The sequence below is a fragment of the Elgaria multicarinata genome, chromosome 5 (assembly GCF_023053635.1).
Source record: "Elgaria multicarinata webbii isolate HBS135686 ecotype San Diego chromosome 5, rElgMul1.1.pri, whole genome shotgun sequence".
NCBI lineage: Eukaryota > Metazoa > Chordata > Lepidosauria > Squamata > Anguidae > Elgaria > Elgaria multicarinata.
In genome coordinates, this window is record NC_086175.1 from 2,252,862 (window position 1) to 2,273,910 (window position 21,049).

At 41.8% G+C, this 21,049-nt stretch overlaps 1 protein-coding gene and 1 long non-coding RNA gene across 2 annotated transcripts in view; both read left to right on the forward strand.

Annotated features, from left to right (window-relative positions):
- Window positions 1-6,824, forward strand: part of LOC134398598 (uncharacterized) — a 37,896-nt gene extending 31,072 nt beyond the window's left edge. The window contains exons 2-3 of the long non-coding RNA XR_010025443.1: window positions 6,554-6,625; window positions 6,740-6,824. This is a non-coding gene — a long non-coding RNA (uncharacterized LOC134398598). The remainder of the gene's footprint in view (window positions 1-6,553; window positions 6,626-6,739) is intronic.
- Window positions 6,825-19,814: 12,990 nt separating this feature from the next.
- ANTXRL (ANTXR like) overlaps window positions 19,815-21,049 on the forward strand; it is a gene marked incomplete at its 5' end in the record, with an annotated part of 91,154 nt that continues 89,919 nt past the window's right edge. Inside the window, 2 exons of the mRNA XM_063125887.1 lie at window positions 19,815-19,943; window positions 20,053-20,086. Of these exons, the coding sequence (XP_062981957.1) occupies window positions 19,815-19,943; window positions 20,053-20,086 (163 nt within the window). The remainder of the gene's footprint in view (window positions 19,944-20,052; window positions 20,087-21,049) is intronic.

The following is a 21,049-nucleotide window of genomic DNA, read 5'->3' on the forward strand; positions in this document are numbered from 1 at the left end:
GCAAGCGATTTGCAATGAATCCCTATGGGCAAGTATGGTTTTTCTATGGAGAAGTCTGTCCCATGGATCCCTATGGGCAAGGGATTTGCAATGAATCCCTATGGGCAAGTATGGTTTTTCTATGGAGAATTCTTTCCTATGTTTCCCTATGGGCAAGCGGTTTGCAATGAATCCCTATGGGCAAGTATAGTTTTTCTATGGAGAATTCTTTCCTATGTTTCCCTATGGGCAAGCGGTTTGCAATGAATCCCTATGGGCAAGTATGGTTTTTCTATGGAGAAGTCTTTCCTATGTTTCCCTATGGGCAAGCGATTTGCAATGAATCCCTATGGGCAAGTATGTTTTTTCTATGGAGAAGTCTGTCCCATGGATCCCTATGGGCAAGGGATTTGCAATGAATCCCTATGGGCAAGTATGGTTTTTCTATGGAGAATTCTGTCCCATTGTTTTCTATGGGCAAGGGATTTGCAATGAATCCCTATGGGCAAGTATGGTTTCTCTATGGAGAATTCTGTCCTATGTTTCCCTATGGACAAGCCCTTTTCAATGCATCCCTATGGGCAAGTATGGTTTCTCTATGGGCAAGTATGGTTTCCCTATGGGCAAGCATTGTCCTTTGTTTTAGTACGTCCCGTGTGTGTGTGTGTGTGTGTGTGTGTGTGTGCTGCCTACTGCAACTTCCACATGCTTTGAAGTTAAAAACACACACAGAGCTAAAGAGTCTCTCCCCCTACCTTCCTTTCTTCCCTTGCTGTCCTGTCTCACTTGATTTGTATATATGTCAGTGAGGGTTGCTGCTGCTGCTTTTTGCTTGTTCAAGTCAGGGATTAGCTGCTCCTGTTTTCCTGCCAGGAGGGAGCGGGGAAGTTCAGAAGCAGGAGGAGGAAAGGATTTGAATTGGCACACCCCTCTCCTTCATCAGCAATACTGCCCTTGAAAACACGGCCACAGTACACCACATTGAACACGATGGATGAAAACACATGTTGAAATTTGAGCGATGTGCTTTCGCATGACTGGAAGAACCGTACTTTCTGTGCACCAAATATTTCACTTCTTTTGGCTAAGAAGCGCAATTAAAGCAGGATGCATGGGAGTACTTCACAATAAAAGAAGATTATAAACTGGAAAACTTCGGAGACCTTTGCACGCAATTCACAGTGATTGCATAGTATAATGCTGGTGTTAGAGGTAAATTAATCCAAATCTGAAAAGGACAAAAGCTCGTCATCTGGGCCTATTGATTGATCCAAAGTAAAAATCATCTTATCTGTCCATGTATTTCTGCCTCTAGGGGGCACTGCCATTGAAGCAGAGCCTGTAACTGTTAGTGATGACTATAGCTCAGAAAATGAGTCTGATTAAATTTTAATCTGTAAAAAGTGCTAATACTGCATTATTTCAATTTTTCCAAAAAATTCTGGTTTTTCTGGGGGGGAGGGAAATGTTTTTTTTCCCATGGCTTCAAAGTTTCCAGAAATTTTACATCTTTACTCCTGAGTAGAAGGAGTAGTAAACAAGCAACAAACTCTGTTAGAAATTGTCTTTGTAGATCTGGCCAGACTGGGCTATTTCCCAAAAGAGTTGGAAGCTGATTGGTTTACTTGGAAGTTGCCATTCTGGGCAATATGTAGAATATGTACTATGGCCCAGAATTGGTATTAGAATATGGTTTTGAAGGTTATTATATCAGTCTCAGCTAGTACTGTGTGTCTGGTGTGTTTGGTTGACTCCCCTCACTTGGAAGCTGCCGTTCCGGCCCATTTTGTGCATTATGGACTATGGCCCGGAATGGGCTTTTTCTGGAATTATTGCATTGTATTACACCTATCCCACCTAGTAATGTGTGACTGGTGAGTTTGGTTGAGTTGGTTCACTTGGAAGCTGCCGTTCCAGCCCTTTTGCACAATACAGACCATGGCCCAGAACTGGTATCGGAATGCATTTTTTCTGGACGTTTTGTGGCTTATTGCATCCCTGCCATGGAGTTATGTGTGACTGGTGAGTTTGGTTGATATCACTCTTTCGGAAGAGGCTGTTCCGGGCCATCCCATTCTGATCCGGAGGTTGTTCTGGGAGTTATGGGGTTTATAGTGAAATAATATCGCAAGAGTTTTAGTCCGAAAATATTGTTGTCAAGTATTTCTAAAACATGCCACTGTTTTTGGTGTGGTTTTTTAATATATAAAGGGGTCATTCCAGCCTATTCTGTTCTGTTCCAGCTTTTACACCATCCCTGCATAACTGGATTTCAGTCACAGTGAAATGATCGCAACACTGAACCAGCCAGGTTTTCCATGGGAAAACTCTGTACAAGGTGACAGATGATTATTTTTAAATTTATTTTTTTTAAAAAAACTTTTCTATAACAAAAAAAATACTGTGCTTACTCTGAAGTAACTGTGTTCAGCATCAGGGCAACAAAAAGAAATCCTATTTCAATCTAGCTCATGCTAGAATGAAATGATAAATTAAAGGCATAGACCGAAATAACTCCTACAATTCCTAATTGTTTATAGTTGTTTTTAGATCTGTGCTTTTGTGTATGCTGTATTTTTTGTGGTTTTATACTTTGTATATTGTTTTCTAATTGTTTTAATCTTATGTATGTTTTTGTGTATGCTGCATTTTTTTATGGTTTTAAATTTTGCATATTGTTTTTTAATTGTTTTAATCTTATGCCCAGGGAGCTTTAGCTATGGGATGGTATACAAGTGTAATAAATAATAATAATAATAATAATAATAATAATAAATAGTATGCCCCAGCCAGCATGTGAGCCGCAATGTTTAATCTAAGGGCAAGGTGTGTGTGTTGTGTTGTGTGGCTTGGCTTGGCTTGCTTGAGTGTGTCTGGATCTCCTTGTCTCTGAAAGCATCTTTCTGGACTGTAGCTGCTCCTTGCATGATCCACGAGGCCAGGCTCTGATGGATGCATATCCCTCCTTGACAGAAGGGGCTGGCAGTTGCTAGGGAAAGGTGAATAGATGTGAAGAAGCAGAGGGAGCTCTTCTGCTTTTGTGTTCAAAAGCCACAAACTGTTTTGTGGTACCTCGAAGACTCACCAATTTATTATAGCATAATAAGCTTTTGTTGACTGGCCTCAAGTGCCAAAACAATGTGTCTGACTTTTGTTATTATGGACCATGTCTTGAGCTGGTGTGGGGCTGGGGGGGGGGGGGGCATCACTTGCTGTTCTGCCTCGGGCAGCAAAATGTCTTGGGTCGACCCTGGGAAGGAATGTGGAAAGATGGCAGCCTTAGTGGCTAAGATGTTGGACTGGGTGTAGGGTGATCTGAGTTCTAGTCCCCACTTGGCCACGGAAACCCACTGGGTGACTTTGGGCCAGTCACAGACTCGCAGCCCAACCTACCTCACAGGGTTGTTGTTGTGAGGATAAAGTGGAGAGGAGGATTATGTACACCACCTTGGGTTTCTTGGAGGATAAAAGGTGGGATATAAATGAAATAAAAATAAATAAATAAAATGGAGGATCTCCTCAGCCTTCCTTCTCTTGGGGCGCATCTAAACGGGTTCTTTACACTGAGGTAAATGCACAGAGTCTCGACTTTGGACACATGACGCAGCCGTCGATCCGCTGCAGCGATGGCTTTTATCCACGATAATGTGCATATTTGGATTTCCATTTTACCGTGACTTTTAGGCTAACCTCCGATGTGATTGGCCGATTTCCCTCCTTTCCACCTATTGGCTGCCTCCATCCTTCCCACCTCTTTCAACTTGAATTTGACAACAAAGATGGCAAACAGGCAGCAAGTGAGCCGTCCCCATTCACTGTCGTCTGCTGCCTCGTTCGTTTCCCCCATGTGTGTGCACATGTGCGCACGTGTGTGTGTGCATGTGGCTTTCCTTCAGTGGAGGTATTTAGCTGCATCCTGTATTGTGGACACTAAAAGATCTCCATCATCCCTTCTGGCTTCATGATTCTAAAAATATTTCTGCAGGACGGGTGGAAATGCAACCTCTGCACCGCTTCCTTGCATGGCACCCCAGCCCCACTTGACATCCTGCCCCTTATTCAGCTGTTTAAAGGTACAGGTGCCCGGGATGAATCTCCCTCCCTCCCTCTCGCTCTTGTTCTGTTCTGCTGATCCTTCCCCCCACCCCCGCTCGATTTTTCATGTGAGTGGTTTTGGACGCGTTGCCAGCTGTGTGAGAGAGGGAAGGGCCGGGCTTGCAGGAAGTTACGGCCGCAGAGAAGCTGTCAGAGCCTCTCAGGTTTTGCAGGGCCAGAAATAAAACCACTGGAAAGAGAGAGAGGCGGGAAGAGAAGCTTGTTGTGGTTGCAGCTGGAGCTTACCAGAGGCTAGAGAAGGCTCTCAAAAAAGCCCCACTAGCACCCGACCAATAAGAGCAAGGCCTGTTGTGGAGGGGAGAAGTTGCGCAGCATCAAGCACGCGCAATATAAATCACTGTTGCTGCTGCACTGTGACGCACGTTGACTAATTTGAATCAGCACAAAAAAACCACAATGGGTTAAAATTCAATGCAAAGCCATTCAGCTGTCCTATAGATGAGGGCCTGGCTTGGCCCTACAATTTTTCCCAGTTGTGGGGGAGTGAAATTCTCTTGAAGCTCATGTTGAATCTTGAGAGGGAATGCAATTCCTGGAGAAGGATGATTAATAGATGTGTGTGGTGCCGGGGGTGGGTGGGTTCAACAAGCTTATGCTGAATTGTTGTGAGACGGAATGCCTGAAGAAGGAGGTGTTTGTATTTTATATGGAGTGGGGGGGTGTTCTATAAGCTTATGCTGAATTGTGAGAGGGAATGCATGGAGTTTTCTTTTTCTTTCAAAAAAATATTGGTTGACTGTGGGGTGGGGAATTCTGGAAGCTTACATTGAATTGCTGAGAGCAGACTCTTTTTTTTAAGATAATGACTCTAGCCAAGTCTATTAGGCATCCATTAACTACTGCTGGACATATATTAACTCCACCTAACCTACCTTACAGGGTTGTTGTATTCCTATGGTATGAAAGGTTTACCCTGTTTAATTTCTGTCTGCCACACTGCTCTGAAAAGAGTGCCCACTGTTTCTTTGCAAGGGAGAGGATGGGGGCCTCCTAGACCTCTTAGGCACCAACCAGATCTAGGCGCTACCAGCCCTCACTGCCCTCGCAGACAGACTTTGGGTCTCTATGGCCACCGGCTAGGACTTACTAGGATCAGGCTACATGGCATTTCCCAGGCATTTCCCCTCTATGGGCCCAATATGGGCGATGAACGCCTACGTAATATTGCTATACTAGCAATTTAAAAGAAACTACCAGAAGAACTACCTTGAAACTGTAGTCGATCGTTTTGCAGGCATGCATGAGAATTTGCACATTCAACTTTTTTAGCTCTACATGCTTCTCCGTTCCCTCTCAGCGAGTGACAACCTAATCAGCTGGAAGTGGCTATAATTAAGATACACAGCAACATGCATTGGGTTTCCTAGGTGTACAGGGCCCAGGTGTTTCAGTTTGCTCTTACTTTCCTTACAGTCTACCTTCCTGGTTCTGCTTGCACTGGTTAAAAAGTAACTCTTTCTAAAGAAAGTACTCTGTCTGTGTAATCTGTATGTTAAGAAAATACTTGTGTGGTGACCCTTGTTTGAAAGCCTTTTTCCTTTCTGTAATTTGAATTTGGCTAATATATTCTATATTAAAAAATACCTAAATTAATCAATATATGAATTATTTTAGAATATATGGTTAGGGTGGCAGTTTTAGTGTGAGATGTACCCCCCCCACCTAGAAGTATACTTTGCCCCTTCTGTGCCGCCCCGGAATTTTTTTTCCTGGTTCCACCACTGCACGGTGGCCACTACTAAACCTTTACCTGGGGCTTGCCCACCCCACCCCCTGCCCTGTATTCCCACGCCTACCCTGCATTGGGATGTGCACGCATAAGTACACCCATTCTCTTAACCCAAACTGAAGCTACCAGTGACACCTGCACAAACAACCGTAGTGACATTGGAGCAATGTAAAAACTCACAGTAAAAAGAAACATCGAAAAAGCGCAGCTTTGTAGGAAATGAGCACAATGTGGCTGTGAGTTGGTAGCTGTGTTATATGAACAACGGGGCACAACTGCACACCCACAACGGAGTAAATAGAGCGAATAGACAAGCCCAGGACTGTAAATTGTTAGGGAGTGAATTAATGAGTGATACTCTCCTTACAAGTATAGGATCAAACATTTTCTCATTAATAACAGCTTGTCCCGTAGAAGTAACAGAAAACACATTCCATACTTTTGAATTACATGGCCCAATTCCATATTATATCTGATTTCTCCAAGCACTTATTAGCCTTAGAGGTAAGTGATCTACTAGGGTGACCATATTTTGGAAAACAAAAAGGACGACGTGTCCAGCCCCCAAGGGGGCGTTCTCACCAACATGTCCAGTCCCCAAAGAACACAAATTCTGCCCTATTACTATATCAGGAACCAGAAAAAAAGTATTTGGTGGAGTGGGGCACATTGTGCCAGCAGGCTAACAATTGACCATTGCTGATCTAATTGATAGTAATTTGCTTTTAGGTCTGGAAGTGTCAAACACCACTGGATAGAAATTTATTCCTTTGTTGAAAGTCTGGCTGAGAAGTTCATAAGGTGAAGTATAAACAAAGTGAGGTTTTTCATTTTTAATAACTTCATCCTCATATAGAACTTGGGATCTATATTGAATTATTGTCAGGTTCACTATGCTTTGTCTTTGTCTCACAGTCCAATGCTGCGTATGTCTTTCATTGTCTTTTCATCACGAGGGACCACGATTATGAAGTTGACTGAAAACAGGCAAGTGCTTTCTTTGTTAAAGAGCCGTTGAGGAAAAACAGAGATGTTTATGTGACACATTTGGTAACTTCTGGTGGGGGTGAGGGATTACTTTTGGACAGAACATTGGTAGTTACTGATTTATACTACTTTGGTTGGTTTTAGCTGGGGAAATGGGGAAAACTGCAATTATTAAGACACTCTGAATAGTACTGAAATGTACTCTGCAATTTAGTAATACTTTTTATAGTTCTGATCATTGCACAGATTGACTCAAAATCACAGAATATTGGAAACTGAGAAGTCTTGGCACAAGGGGATATAAGCAGTGGTGCTTGGGAGGCAGGAGAGCTGAGTGGGAGATGGGGGGGCTGAAGGAAGACGAAAAGTGGACTAGAAAGCAGGAACCTGGTCGAAAGGAAGCAGACGACAGGGGAGAGGAGGGGAGCGGTCAAAGAAAAAGAGGGGCTGGAACAGAAGTAGCTGCATTCAGATCTCAGGCCAAAACATAGTTTGTCTTCATCATCTAAATCTGGGGTTCCCAATGTGGCACCTGTGAACACCAATGTGCCTGCAGACATCTCCCTTGATGCCTGCCAGCCCACCTGCCCCTCCTTAGAGGCTAGCATGCTGCAAAAACAAAGTATTAACTTCCTGCACACACCACTCTTGGTGAGGGGGGGGGGCACTTCTTATAAAATCATCATGGTGGGTGGTGCTTCATTTTGAAGTGTGGCCAGCTGGCCAGGAAAAAAAGTAAGCTTGGGATGGTAGTGAGCATCCTAGGGGACAGCAGGGAGCATCTTAGAGGACCAAAGAGGTGGTGGGGAGTGAGAGGTGTGCTTTGCCTAGGGCGACCATATTTTGGAAACCAAAAAGGAGGACATCATGGCTGTATCTTTTACAGTTGCATAGAAAAGGGAATTTCAGCAGGTGTCATTTGTATATATGGAGAACCTGGTGAAATTTCCTCTTCATCACCACAGTTAAAGTGCAGGAGCTATACTAGAGTGACCAGATTCAAAAGAGGGCAGGGCACCTGCAGCTTTAACTGGTGTGATGAAGAGGAAATTTCACCAGGTTCTCCATATATACAAATATATTGTATATATATACCATATATACAAATACTCCTGCTGAAATTCCCTTTTCTATGCAACTGTTAAAGATACAGGAGCCCTGTCCTCCTTTTCATATGGTCAACCTAATCCACAGAGGCCCTTCTCACTTCCCTGCCATCAAGGGCGGTAAGGCTGGTGAGTACCAGGGACAGGGCCTTTTCAGTGGTGGCCCTGCACCTCTGGAATCAGCTTCCATTAGGGGGTTGTCAGGCTCCTTCTTTGTAGGTCTTCAGGAAGGCTCTGAAGACCCACCAGTTTTCACTGAGCTTCCCATCGCCTGTGGGCTGCAAGTCTTTATTTTTCTTATCTATTTTATAGCATTTTATTGAATATTTGTTTTTTCATTTTCTGTTTTATTTTTATTTTTATATTGTTTTAATCATGTATATTGAGAGGGTTCTATCCTGAATTTTTTTAAAAAAAATGTTTTGCAACTCTCATTTACCTCCTTCTTGTTATGTGAAAGTTCTAATTTTCTCCTCCTCCCCATAACTTAATTTGTGCCAAGGCTTCAACAGGTTTTAGCCAAGGGGTCTCTTTACAACCCTAGAGCTAGGTTATGGGGAAAGTACCTCTGAGCATGTACCAAGTGCCTCTTCCTCACCACTGAAGTCCATGCAAAAAGGAAAGATACAAATGACAAAACATGCATAGGATTGGGCTGAAAAGACAGACATCGGTGGGATGGGGTGGGCGGGAATTTTATTAAGCCTGAAGTCCCATGCTCACAACTCAGGACTTATTTCTGAGTAAGCATGCAGAGAATCTGGCTGCAGACTTCCCCAACAAAAGTAACTTGGACTGCAGGTCTAGGTGCACTTTCCTGGAAGTAAGCCCCATTGAACATAATTGGATTTACTTCTGAGTAGCCATTCATAAGTTTAAGTGAGCAGTATTTATCTACACACACACACTGGAGGGGGGAACAAACTCCTGTTTTTATTGAGGCTCATGTTATGCTCAATGTATACCCTTGAAGCAATTTATCAGTCCCTGTGATGGGAAGACCTTTGTATGAAAGGATTTCACAACTTGTCAATCTAATATTATTTATGTTATATTATTTATAACATAATTTATAACATAATTTATTTATAACATTATTTGTTATATTATTTATCTAATATTATTTAATATCATTTATGTGCTTGTTAAACACAACCAACAACAAAATAGCCCAAAATTCCTTCCTCTGAAAAGATGTGAACCCCCTTTCCCCAAAGGATTGGGTGAAGAAAGATGAAAAACAAGCCCTCTGGTCTGTTTGTATAAAGTCAAATGCAGTTCTGAACTTCTTTTACGCACCACCGTTCCCTGCTGAGAATTCCCCAAACCAGCTCTGGATGGAATAAAGAAGACAAAAAGGGCAGAGGACGAAGAAGAGGAAATGAAAAATGGTGACTGGAAATAGAGGGGGAAGAGAGAGAATTCCTCAAGCCAAGTGGCTCCTTTCAGAGAAGCAGCACTTCAAAGGATTTTGGTGGCAGGGGGGTGGCGATGGAATTGTACGTATCTTAACTAACTTTATGAAATGAGGTGGCTGAGGGCTTTTTCTTGCCTTTTTTAAAGCTGTAAAATCTATATAATACCTTTACTATATGCCTGCTGGCAGAGCCATGCAGCCTCCCCAGCATTTCTTGGAACATGATTTCACTTAAAGCTTCTATACATGGGTGATTCATTGCACACTCATGATTGGCCACTCACTGAAGTTTGCAGGTCCTTTGTACAATATCATTAACCTCCATGATATCTCCCGCATTTTAATCTCACTTTTAAAAAGATCAGTGATAATGTAGTAATTAAAATTGTAGTGGGTTATCTGCAGTGTTTGAAGCCATTAGATGGGGCTGTTTCATTGAACATAATAGAGCATTGCCAAGATGGGAAATTTTCAATTTCAAATCACGTGGTTGCCATCTAAAGGCACCCATCATAAACCCTGGAAAGAAGAAAGCCTAGTAAGAATGCAGGGGGGTTCTTTAATGTAGAGACACCCCTAGTTCTAACCTTCCTTTGATCTAATCTGCTGCCTGCAGCTAGGTGGGAGGCATTAAGGGTGGGGAAGGGTTTGTGGAGTTTATTAAATTGTTTTCTGTGCTGAAGCTGCTGGGCTTCTGCAAAAGCCAAAATTTCCAGTTCGGGTTATTAAAATCGGAAGCGTTTGTGAAATACCAGAGGTTTACAGCAAACTCTGTGAAACCCTGAGATCACTATTGGCTCTCTGTTCTACAAAAATATTGTATTAACTATCTGGCTTCTTCATGGGGGATCGAAGTGTACAAAGAATCGTGGTCCATTGTTATCAGACATGATTCATCCTCAACTGGAAAAAGATCTGTTGCTTTAATGAAATGTTTTGTGACCTGTATATATGAGGGAATCTGTTTAATACAGTCTCAAATAAGACAATCCAGATGTTGAGCTAAAGGCTTCAAAATAGAGCCAGACTCTGACATAACAAATCTCTCTGAAGAAGGAAAGCCCACCTTGTGAATTTTGGGAAATATATAAAATACTGCAACCCATATAAATTATCTTGGGGAAAATACCCAGTTTCTTATTGATGAATATAGCACAAAAGAGAGGAACCCTGACTATGGAAACAGGAATGAACAAGAGGACCCAAAGAGGGAAATAAATACAAGCGTGTGCAAGTTGGTGACAGTTGAATCTGTATTGCCAGGCATATATATATATATATATATATATATATATATATATATATATATATACACCCAAATACATAAATAAATGCCAGAATTCATTCATGTTGTGCAATATGTTATAAGAAAACTCTACTAAGAATAGTCAAAGTACATTGAGGTGTAACACCAATTACTGGAATGTAATAAACTCTAATGAGAATAATCAATGTACATTGAGATACAACACCAATTACATAAATACAAGGTTCATGATGAATAATTACAGCTTGAGACAAAATACCTTATATGCAGCATTGAGCAAAAAACATTTGAAGAGCATAAAGATGAATAAACACAGTGTAATGAAATTCATGTACAAGAATTGTCTACATCTAACACATGCGTCTGACAAACCTATCGACATCTTAACGGTAACTCCGGATTTTGAAAACTGTTCCAAACTTCATCAGTAGTGGAATGTTTGAGTTACATCAACGAGAGTCATTAAGAAAGAAAATGTGCTGTGAACTTTGACAACTGTGGTTGACTGAACACTAGAAATGGAAGAAAGGTAGATAAGTATTACTTCACAGGATAACCATTATAACAAATTATATAATTTAATGAGGTAAAAGAACTTTTTACCTTCCTGAATAAGATTTGAAAACCTATATTACCCAGAATGTTGCAAGGAGTAAAATCTGACCTGCAACGACATATACTAAATGCATTTAACTGGAAAACCTTGTTAATCATAAATTCCAAGAATAGTGCAATGTAATCAAAACAATTTGATTAAAAAAAATGCCCAAGTACCTTGTCTGTAACCCTCCTGAGAATAGTGTAAATCTTAACCATATCATGCGGGAACCACCCATATATCAAGACACAATGAGAGTAATTAAGAGATAGGAAAGGAAAGGAGCCTCTCGTGCAAGCACTGAGTCATTACTGACTCTTGGAGGGACGCCAGCTTTCGCTGATGTTTTCTTGGCAGGCCTTATAGCGGGGTGGTTTGCCGTTGCCTTCCCCAGCCGTTATTACCTTTCCCCCAGCTAACTGGGTACTCATTTTACCGACCTCGGGAGGATGGAAGGCTGAGTCAACCCGAGCCGGCTGCCTGAAACCAGCTTCCGCTGGGATCGAACTCAGGCCGTGGGGAGAGTTTCAGCTGCAGAAACTGCTGCTTTACCGCTCTGCGCCACACGAGGCTTAATTAAGAGATAAGGGGGCGTTAATTACTATAATGAGCCATTCATAGCTAGTGAAGGAGATTCCAACATGAGGGCGTTAAAGAAATAGTAACACTGAACAGAAATGAAAGGGGAAAATTTCATGTACAAAATTGTTGAAATTCAAGAAGGATACCTCGTATAAATATGGCATGAAAGGAACACAGAAAGGTCTAGTTTGTCATTAAGACCAATTGGAGTCTTTTTGGATTCAATTGGAGTCTTTTTGGAATACTCCGGGTGAATGACTGGCTACGAAGGTGGTGCCAAAGCTAGAGTTTTGGATTCTGGGACCACGGGCTACGCTACTTGGAAGACGAACTGCTGGCAACGGGATGGTTTGCACCTCACAAAAGTTGGAAATAATGTGTTTGGCCACAGCATGAAGAACTTGATCAAGAGGGCTGTAAACTGAATCTTATGGGGGCGGGAGATATAAATTTCAAGACAACAATGGATAAAGGTCCATGCACCACAATACAGAGAACAGCTCCAATAGTGCCCCAAAATAGTGTCCACAACAACATAGGAACAAAGCCAGACTATAAAGCACATGGTCCTCGATGTCTATATACTAATGCCCAAAGTATGGGAAACAAACAGAACGAACTTGAACTCTTATTACATGAAGGCAAATACGACTTGATAGGTATAACTGAAACTTGGTGGGATGACTCCCATGACTGGAATATAGCAATTGAAGGATATAACTTGTTCAAAAAGAACAGAAGAAATAGAAAGGGAGGTGGAGTTGCACTATATGTTAAAAAATACCTATCCCTTTACAGAAATACAAGTGGATGAGCCTGGGAGCCCCATCAAGAGCATTTGAATTAAAATAAAAGGGGCAAGGAATAAAAGGTGCATAATAGTCGGAGTCTACTACCGACCACCAAATCAAGGAGAAGATGAGGATAAAACTTTTGAGAAACAAATTGCCAGAGTTTCAAGGAAGTCTGATGCAGTGATCGGCAATCATAGAATAGCAGGCTTGGAAGGGGCCTACAAGGCCATCGAGTCCAACTCTCTGCTCAATGCAGGAATCCACCCTAAAGCATCCCTGACAGATGGTTGTCCAGCTGACTCTTGAAGGCCTCTAGTGTGGGAAAACCCACAACCTCCCTAGGTAACTGATTCCGTTGTCGTACTGCTCTAACAGTCAGGAAGTTTTTCCTGATGTCCAGCTGGAATCTGGCTTCCTTTAACTTGAGCCCATTATTCTGTGTCCTGCACTCTGGGAGGATCGAGAAGAGATCCTGGCCCTCCTCTGTGTGACAACCTTTTAAGTATTTGAAGAGTGCTATCATGCCTCCCCTCAATCTTCTCTTCTCCAGGCTAAACATGCCCAGTTCTTTCAGTCTCTCTTCATAGGGCTTTGTTTCCAGATCCCTGTCCTGGTTGCAATCCTCTGAACACGCTTCAGCTTGTCTGCATCCTTCTTGAATTGTGGAGCCCAGAACTGGACGCAATATTCAAGATGAGGCCTAACCCAGGGCCAAATAGAGAGGAACCAGCACCTCACATAATTTTGAAGCTATACTTCTTTAATGCAGCCCAAAATAGCATTTGCCTTTCTTGCAGCCATATCACACTGTTGGCTCATATTCAGCTTGCGATCTACAACAATTCCAAGATCCTTCTCATTTGTAGTATTGCTGAGCCAAGTATCCCCCATCTTGTAACTGTGCCTTTGGTTTCTATTTCCTAAATGTAGAACTTGGCATTTATCCCTATTAAATTTCATTCCATTGTTTTCAGCCCAGCACTCCAGCCTATCAAAATCACTTTGAAGTTTGTTTCTGTCTTACAGGGTATTAGCTATCCCACCCAATTTTGTGTCACCTGCAAATTTGATCAGCGTTCCCTGCACCTCCTCATCCAAATCATTAATAAAAATGTTGAAGAGCACTGGGCCAAGGACTGAGCCTTGCGGCACCCCACTCGTTGCTTCTCCCCAGTTTGAGAAGGTTCCATTGATAAGTACTCTTTGAATCCGATTCTGTAGCCAACTGTGAATCCACCTAATAGTTGTTCCATCTAGCCCACTTTTAGCTAGTTTGTTAATCAGAATATCATGGGGCACTTCGTCAAAAGCTTTGCTGAAGTCAAGATATATGACGTCCACAGCATTCCCACAGTCCACAAGGGAGTTTACCTGATCAAAAAATCCTTGACTTGATATTGACCAATAGGGATGACTTAGTGGATAAGGTGGCAGTTACGGGAACTCTGGGGGAAAGTGACCACGTCATACTTGAATTCTTGATTTTAAAGGAAGCAAAAGCTGAGTGTAACCATACACATACTCTGGGTTTTAGGAAAGATCTCTTTAATAAACTCAGAACTATGATAAGTAAGGTCCCATGACAAGTGACCCTAATGGGAAAAGGAGTCCAAGATGGTTGGGAGTATTTTAAAAATGAAATTTTAAAGGCACAATTACAAACAAGGAGAAAAGATAGAAGACAACAGAAGAAACCAATGTGGCACCACAAAAAGCTTAGAGATGACCTGAAAACAAAAAAGTATACATATAGGAAGTGGAAGGAAGGCCGGGCTACAAAAGAAGAGTACAGACAGGTAGCACAGAAGTGCCAAAATGGCATCAGGAAGGCTAAAGTTGAGAATAAGCTGATATTAGCGAGGGATGCTAAAAGCCATAAAAAGGCTTTCTTCAGATACGTGAGTAGTAAAAGACAGAGGAAGGAAATGGTGGTTCAGCTGCTTAATGAGGATGGCAAATTGATAACAGATGACAAAGAAAAGGCTGAAGTGCTCAATTCCTACTTTGGCTCAGTCTTTTCCCAAAAGCGAGTGTATGACCCCCCTGGAAAAAGTGAAGCAGAAGTTGAGGGGGCAGGATTGCAGTTTGAGATGGATAAAAAAAAATGGTCAAGGAACACCTAATTTCTTTGAATGAGTTCAAATCTCCAGGGCCTGATGAACTGCATCCTAGAGTAATGAAGGAGCTAGCAAAAGAACTCTCATAACCACTGTCTAGTATCTTTGCAAAAACATGGAAGACAGGTGAAGTGCCGTCAAAAAGGGCAAAAAGGCGGAACCTGGGAACTACAGACTAGTCAGTCTGACATCCACCCATGGAAAATTTTTGGAGCAGATTATAAAGAAGTCATTCTGTAAGCACCTTGAAAACAATGCAGTGATTACTAGAAGCCAACATGGATTTGTCAGGAACAAATCCTGTCAGACTAATTTGGTCGCATTTTTTAATCGTGTACTTCCCTTGTGGACTATGGGAATGTTGTGGATGTAATATAGCTTGACTTCAGCAAAGTTTTTGACTAAGTGCCCCATGATATTCTGATTAACAAACTAGCTAAAAGTGGGCTAGATGGAACAACTATTAGGTGGATTCACAGTTGGCTACAGAATTGGACTCAAAGAGTGCTTATTAACGGTACCTTCTCAAACTGGGGGGAGGTAAGCAGTGGGGTACCGCAGGGCTCAGTCCTGGGCCCAGTGCTCTTCAACATTTTTATTAATGATTTGGACGAGGAGGTGCAGGGAACGCTGATCAAATTTGCAGTTGACACAAAATTGAGTGGGATAGCTAATACCCTGGGAGACAGAAACAAACTTCAAAGTGATCTTGATAGGCTAGAGTGCTGGGCTGAAAACAACAGAATGAAATTTAATAGGGATAAATGCCAAGTTCTACATCTCGGAAATAGAAACCAAATGCACAGTTACTACTTGGCTCAGCAATACTACAAACGAGAAGGATCTTGGAATTGTTGTAGATCGCAAGCTGAATATGAGCCAACAGCGCAATGTGGCTGCAAGAAAGGCAAATGCTATTTTGGGCTGCATTAATAGAAGTATAGCTTCGAAATTGCGTGGGGTACTGGTTCCTCTCTATTCGGCTTTAGTTAGGCCTCATCTTGAATATTGCGTCCAGTTCTGGGCACCACATTTCGAAAAGGACACAGAGAAGCTGGAGCGTGTTCAGAGGAGGGCAACCAGGATGATCAGGGGTCTGGAAACAAAGTCCTATAAGGAGAGACTAAAAGAACTGGGCATGTTTAGCCTGGATAAGAAAAGGGTGAGGGGAGACATGATAGCACTCTTCAAATACTTGAAAGGTTGTCACACAGAGGAGGGCCAGGATCTCTTCTTGAACCTCCCAGAGTGCAGGACACGGAATAATGGGCTCATGTTACAGGAAGCCAGATTCTAGCTGGACATCAGGAAAAACTTCCTGACTGTTAGAGGAGTACAACTACGGAACCAGGTTGTGGGCTCTCCCACACTGAAGGCAGCTGGACAACCATCTGTCAGGTATGCTCTAGGGTGGATTCCTGCACTGAGTGGGGGTGGGGGTTGGACTCGATGACCTTGTAGGCACCTTCCAAGTCTATTATTCTATGATTCCCCTAGATTTGTCCTGGCCTTTGTTCTATCATGGGTGTCATGGGGGATTTTCTGTAGTTTTCTACAATCTCCTGGAATGACACACTTTCCCCTTTAAGGTTGCCATTAGCCTGGCGGTGAGGTGTGTGTGACGCGCTTTCTGGGGATGCATCATTCCTCCCCCTAGTGTTCCAGTCAGGGCCTTAAAGGGGAAAGCATGTTATTCCCGGACATTATGGAGAAGGCCTTGATTGGAGCAGCGGTGGTGGTGGGGAATGACATGCTTTCGCCTCCAATCGGTGCTCTTAAAGCCCCAATTGGAGCAAAGGAGGGGAAAGCATACTTTCCAGGACTCCGGAAACCGCATCATTCCCCCTCTCCATGCTAATGGAAGCCTCTATTAGCATGGCCTGCTGCCCCTGCACTGCTCCAGTCAGGGCCTTAAAGGTCCCAACTGGAGCAGTAGGGGATAGGAATGCTATGCTTTTCCCACCGCCGCTCCACTTGGGGCCTTTAAGTTGGTAGGGGGAAGAGCCACCGCTTTCCTGCCCCCCCCAACCCACTGGGTGCCCTCTTTTTTGGTTTCCCAAATATGGTCACCCTGCAACTTGTCAATCGAATAATGACATTTATGTGATTTGGTGTCCCTGTTAACTGATATCTGTAGGATAAACGAGCACAGCACTGAAGTCACGAATTAGTGAACATAAAAGCAAGATAAGAATTAGAATGATTGAAGCTCTGTTAACATCACATTTCATGGAATATTCACCAGAGGGATTGAGATCTATAGGAATTGAGCAAGTACACATACTGAGGTATAAAGTGTAGTATCCTATTTATTATTGTGCCAGTGAGAGGCATTTTGGATGTTTACCTTAAAACCAATAGCTCCTAATGGGCTTAATCAAAAATGTGACTTATTAGTATTTCTGTAAATAGATATTACAAGTTACGTAGCATCTGTTTCCAGATATGAACAGCTTTGGTTTAAAACAAATTACTAGGTTGGTTGAAAAGTAGCAAACAGCTGATATAAGTGACAACTGGAGTTTATACAAAATGTTTTTGCACTTATGGTTGGATTTATGAGAATTAGGAGAAGAGTGGAGAGCTGTAGCTCAGGAACAACTACATTTAAGTGGACAAAAAAAGAGTTCCTCCCAAGTGCTCAGATCTACAGATATAGAATTGATAAAGGAAATTCGGTAAAAAGATTTTGACCAGCATTCTGTAATATGTATATATTCATTCTTGTTATCAGAATTTGTTTGACAATATAGTTGTGAATTGTATTATTGGGGTTGTAGTTTTTGGATATTGTCTTTGAACCCCTAGCAGCGGAGTATTTTATCCTAATAATGACAACCTGGACAGGATCTACACTACTGGTTTAAAATGGTTTACAACAGTAGTGACAACTGTTGGGGCCCAGGACGCACTCCGTATGCAGTTTCCAAACCATTTTCAAAGTGTCATATCTTGCTTGGTGTAGATCTGGCCAGGTACTAAGCATATTTCTAAGAAGTGAGGTGGAAAGAAATTTGCCAGCATCCTGACTTTACTTGATATGGGGGGGGGGGGCGTTTCTAAGAGCCAGTAGGCAGGAAGTGATGAAAGCTTAAGTACCCAAACTTTAGTTGTTACCAGTCAGTAGTATTTAAGGAACCAAGACATGTTGATGGCTGTAAGCCAGTAATATTAAATGACATTGTAGATTTGATAATAGTGATGTGGAAAGCAGAAAAACTGCAGGAGGTTCTCAAAATTCCACCTCAACACTCTGTCTGACTTGTGTCCATATCAGGTTGTGAGCTTTCCTCATTTCATCTGAAAATCACAAAGTACTTGGGTACATATTCAAAAGTATGCAATCGTCTCCCTTTGTGTGCACTTTGTATGCACTTTTTTAAAAGCAGGGGGTTTTATGCATATTTTTCTAATATACACCCACTCCCTCTGATATGAACAGTGTCACAAGCTTGCTCATGTTCAGGTTCAGGTTATTATTCAGGTCAATTCAGTTGTGATCAGGATAAATTGTAGTCATAAATGAACTGAAATGAATTTCTCAAACATCCCTACCCCAGGGACCAGTTAGATCATCAATGGGATGTGTACTTTTTGTAATAGTTTGGAGAAAAAGTTTTGTTTTTTTTAAGAACCAAGGGGATTTCTTACATGACTGTCAATGAAAAACGGAGGAGATTTATGTGTAATGAATAGCCCAAAGTTCTCTGAAGAAGTAACTGTTCAGCTTCCCCACCCATTTCTGCTGCAGACCAGTGATAAGAGTACAGCTCATGTGCTGACACTTTGCAAGCAGTTGGTACTGCTGAGTGCCTTGGGATAGCTTGAGGGAATTCCATGAAGAGTAGGCAAAAGGATAAATAAACCATGGTTTGGCTAGTCATCTGGAATATACACCATGGTTTGGTTTCTAAACTACAGTTAGTGCAAACCACAGTTGGGTATTATAATTCTCCAAAAGTATTATTGCCTGCACTGAGAGTTGGTTATAAACTGAAATAAATCCAACTTCCTGTAATGGGATACATTTTCATTCATCATTGTTCTGGCCCTGAAGCCCTATTTGTCACTACTCAATGTCAGCAGTACAAAGGGTACTTTTGAACAGGAATGAAAGTACCCAGGGCAAGTCCTGATATACAGCGTGGGGCAGGGGTGGGTGGGAATCCACTTCTGAAATTTCATAAGAGAGTAAGCTGATTTAGTAGGAGGGCTAAACTGTAATGCTTAACTTTGGCTGAACTTTTAAAAGAAAGTATTAAACTTTTGGGCTCAGCATTTCTCTTCCTTCATTTCCGTTTTGGTCATACAAAGCTCTTATGAAGCAGAAAAGCCTTGAAGCACAAAACATCATAGTAGTATTCATGAAGACACAGCATCTCATGCACACCTACTTAGAAGTAAGCTCGACTTTATGCTTACTCAAAAAATTGACATACCAAAGTAAGTTGGTGGGGGGAAGGATTGAATAGGATCTTCTTCTTTTTCTATTTGTTTCATACATTTACATAGAATCATAGAATAGTAGAATTGGAAGGGGCCTATAAGGCCATTGAGTCCAACCCCCTGCTCAATGCAGGAATCCACTCTAAAGCATCCCTGACAGATGGTTGTCCAGCTGCCTCTTGAAGGCCTCTAGTGTGGGAGAGCCCACAACCTCCCTCGGTCACTGATTCCAAGCGCATGGATCTTGCTAATATATAAATCAGCACAGTATTGCAAGACTGCAGTCCTTCACCAAAGTACTTTCCTCAGTATTTCTGAGAAAGCATACTTATTTATTTTTCTGTTTTAAAAATAGATTTTATTGAAAATGATGCCCATATAGTACAACTCAATCAAATGAATACCACTCATTAAACAGAAGCCATAGATGATATGTTTTCATTTACCAGAAATGCAGTCATATTGCATTAACATATATTGTCGAATATGGTTATCACAGATCAGATAAGTTTTTCCCCCAAAAGAGGAATGTGACGGTGAGGGAGGTTGAAACTCAGAAATCCCTTCAGAATTCTGAGTAAACATGCATTGAATCAGGCTGGATGTTGGCATACTTGCTTTTCAATCATATTGCTTGTGATCCAATACGTGTTGGGCTTGCTGTCTTCCTGCAACATTACCTAGTGGCAAAGCAAGAACTGAAAGGCTTGTCTTTTTCCCCAGGGAAGCCATCCAGCGTGGCCTTGCAGTTCTTCAGAGACAAGTGCCTGGGGGAGACACATTCATGCATGAAGGCTTTAAGAGGGTAAATGCTACAGTACCTCTGTTGCTTTTGATTTACACATATCAAGTGCTGCTTTTCCTGGTGCCTCTCTAATACAGAAAATAACCATTTTTCCTGCCCTTTTTTGCAGGCCAATGAACAAATTTACCTTGAAAATCATGGAGGTAGGGATATTTCTATTACTGTTAGTTCCTCCTTCAAGAATTTTGGAGAAGGAGCTGTGAGGGAGTAGGCTTAACAAGGTTTGCCGTTATGCCAGGCCTACCACCTTTCATTCATTTTTTTCATTTTCCCCACATTCTGTCCACATTGTTTTCTAGAAGCCTCTTACTGAGAATAGTCCTTTCCTTTCCAAGGTCACCTTGTGTTTCTGTGTCATGAGCAAAAAAAGAATATTGGCATTAAGAAACCTGTCAACACTGATCAGTGTCTTTAATTTCAAGCTACACTGAGAGAGTGATTTGAAAATATGTTGAATTATATTAATATATCCGGTAATACAACAATATTTTTAATTACCGCTTGAGAAGTCCTTTCAGGATGATATAACACATTTCATGAAAGCTATTTCCTTAAGATTCTTCACAAAGCAACCTGTTGATAGTGCCTCAGGCACTCAGAATTCCCAGGTGTTTCCGTGAGTGTGCTTATTGAACAAGGAAGCCAGACCCAAGTCTTATAGAAAGGAGCTAAACATTCTACAACAAATCACAAAATAAGAACTAATTATTATTATTTATTACATTTATATACCGCCCCATAGCCAAAGCTCTCTGAGCAGTTTACAAAAGTTAAAAACAGTGAACGTTGAAAAGAAATATACAAAATTTAAAACCATAAAAAGCATAAAATAGAATCAAAAATAGACAAAAGACACAAATCAGCCAAAGCTAAGCAATGATGGTCCCAGTGGGAGAGATTTGAGCATGTACTTAGCTCTCCCATTGAAATCCGTGGAACCTAAACATATTTAACACTGGCCCTGTTCAGAAGACACCTTAAACCACGACTTTAACCATGGTGAACAAGGCCTTTTGCCTTATTTACCATGGATAAAGTCATGGTTTAAGGTGTCTTCTGAACAGGGCCAGTGTCTCTTTCATGACCATAGTATGGAAATAGTTGAA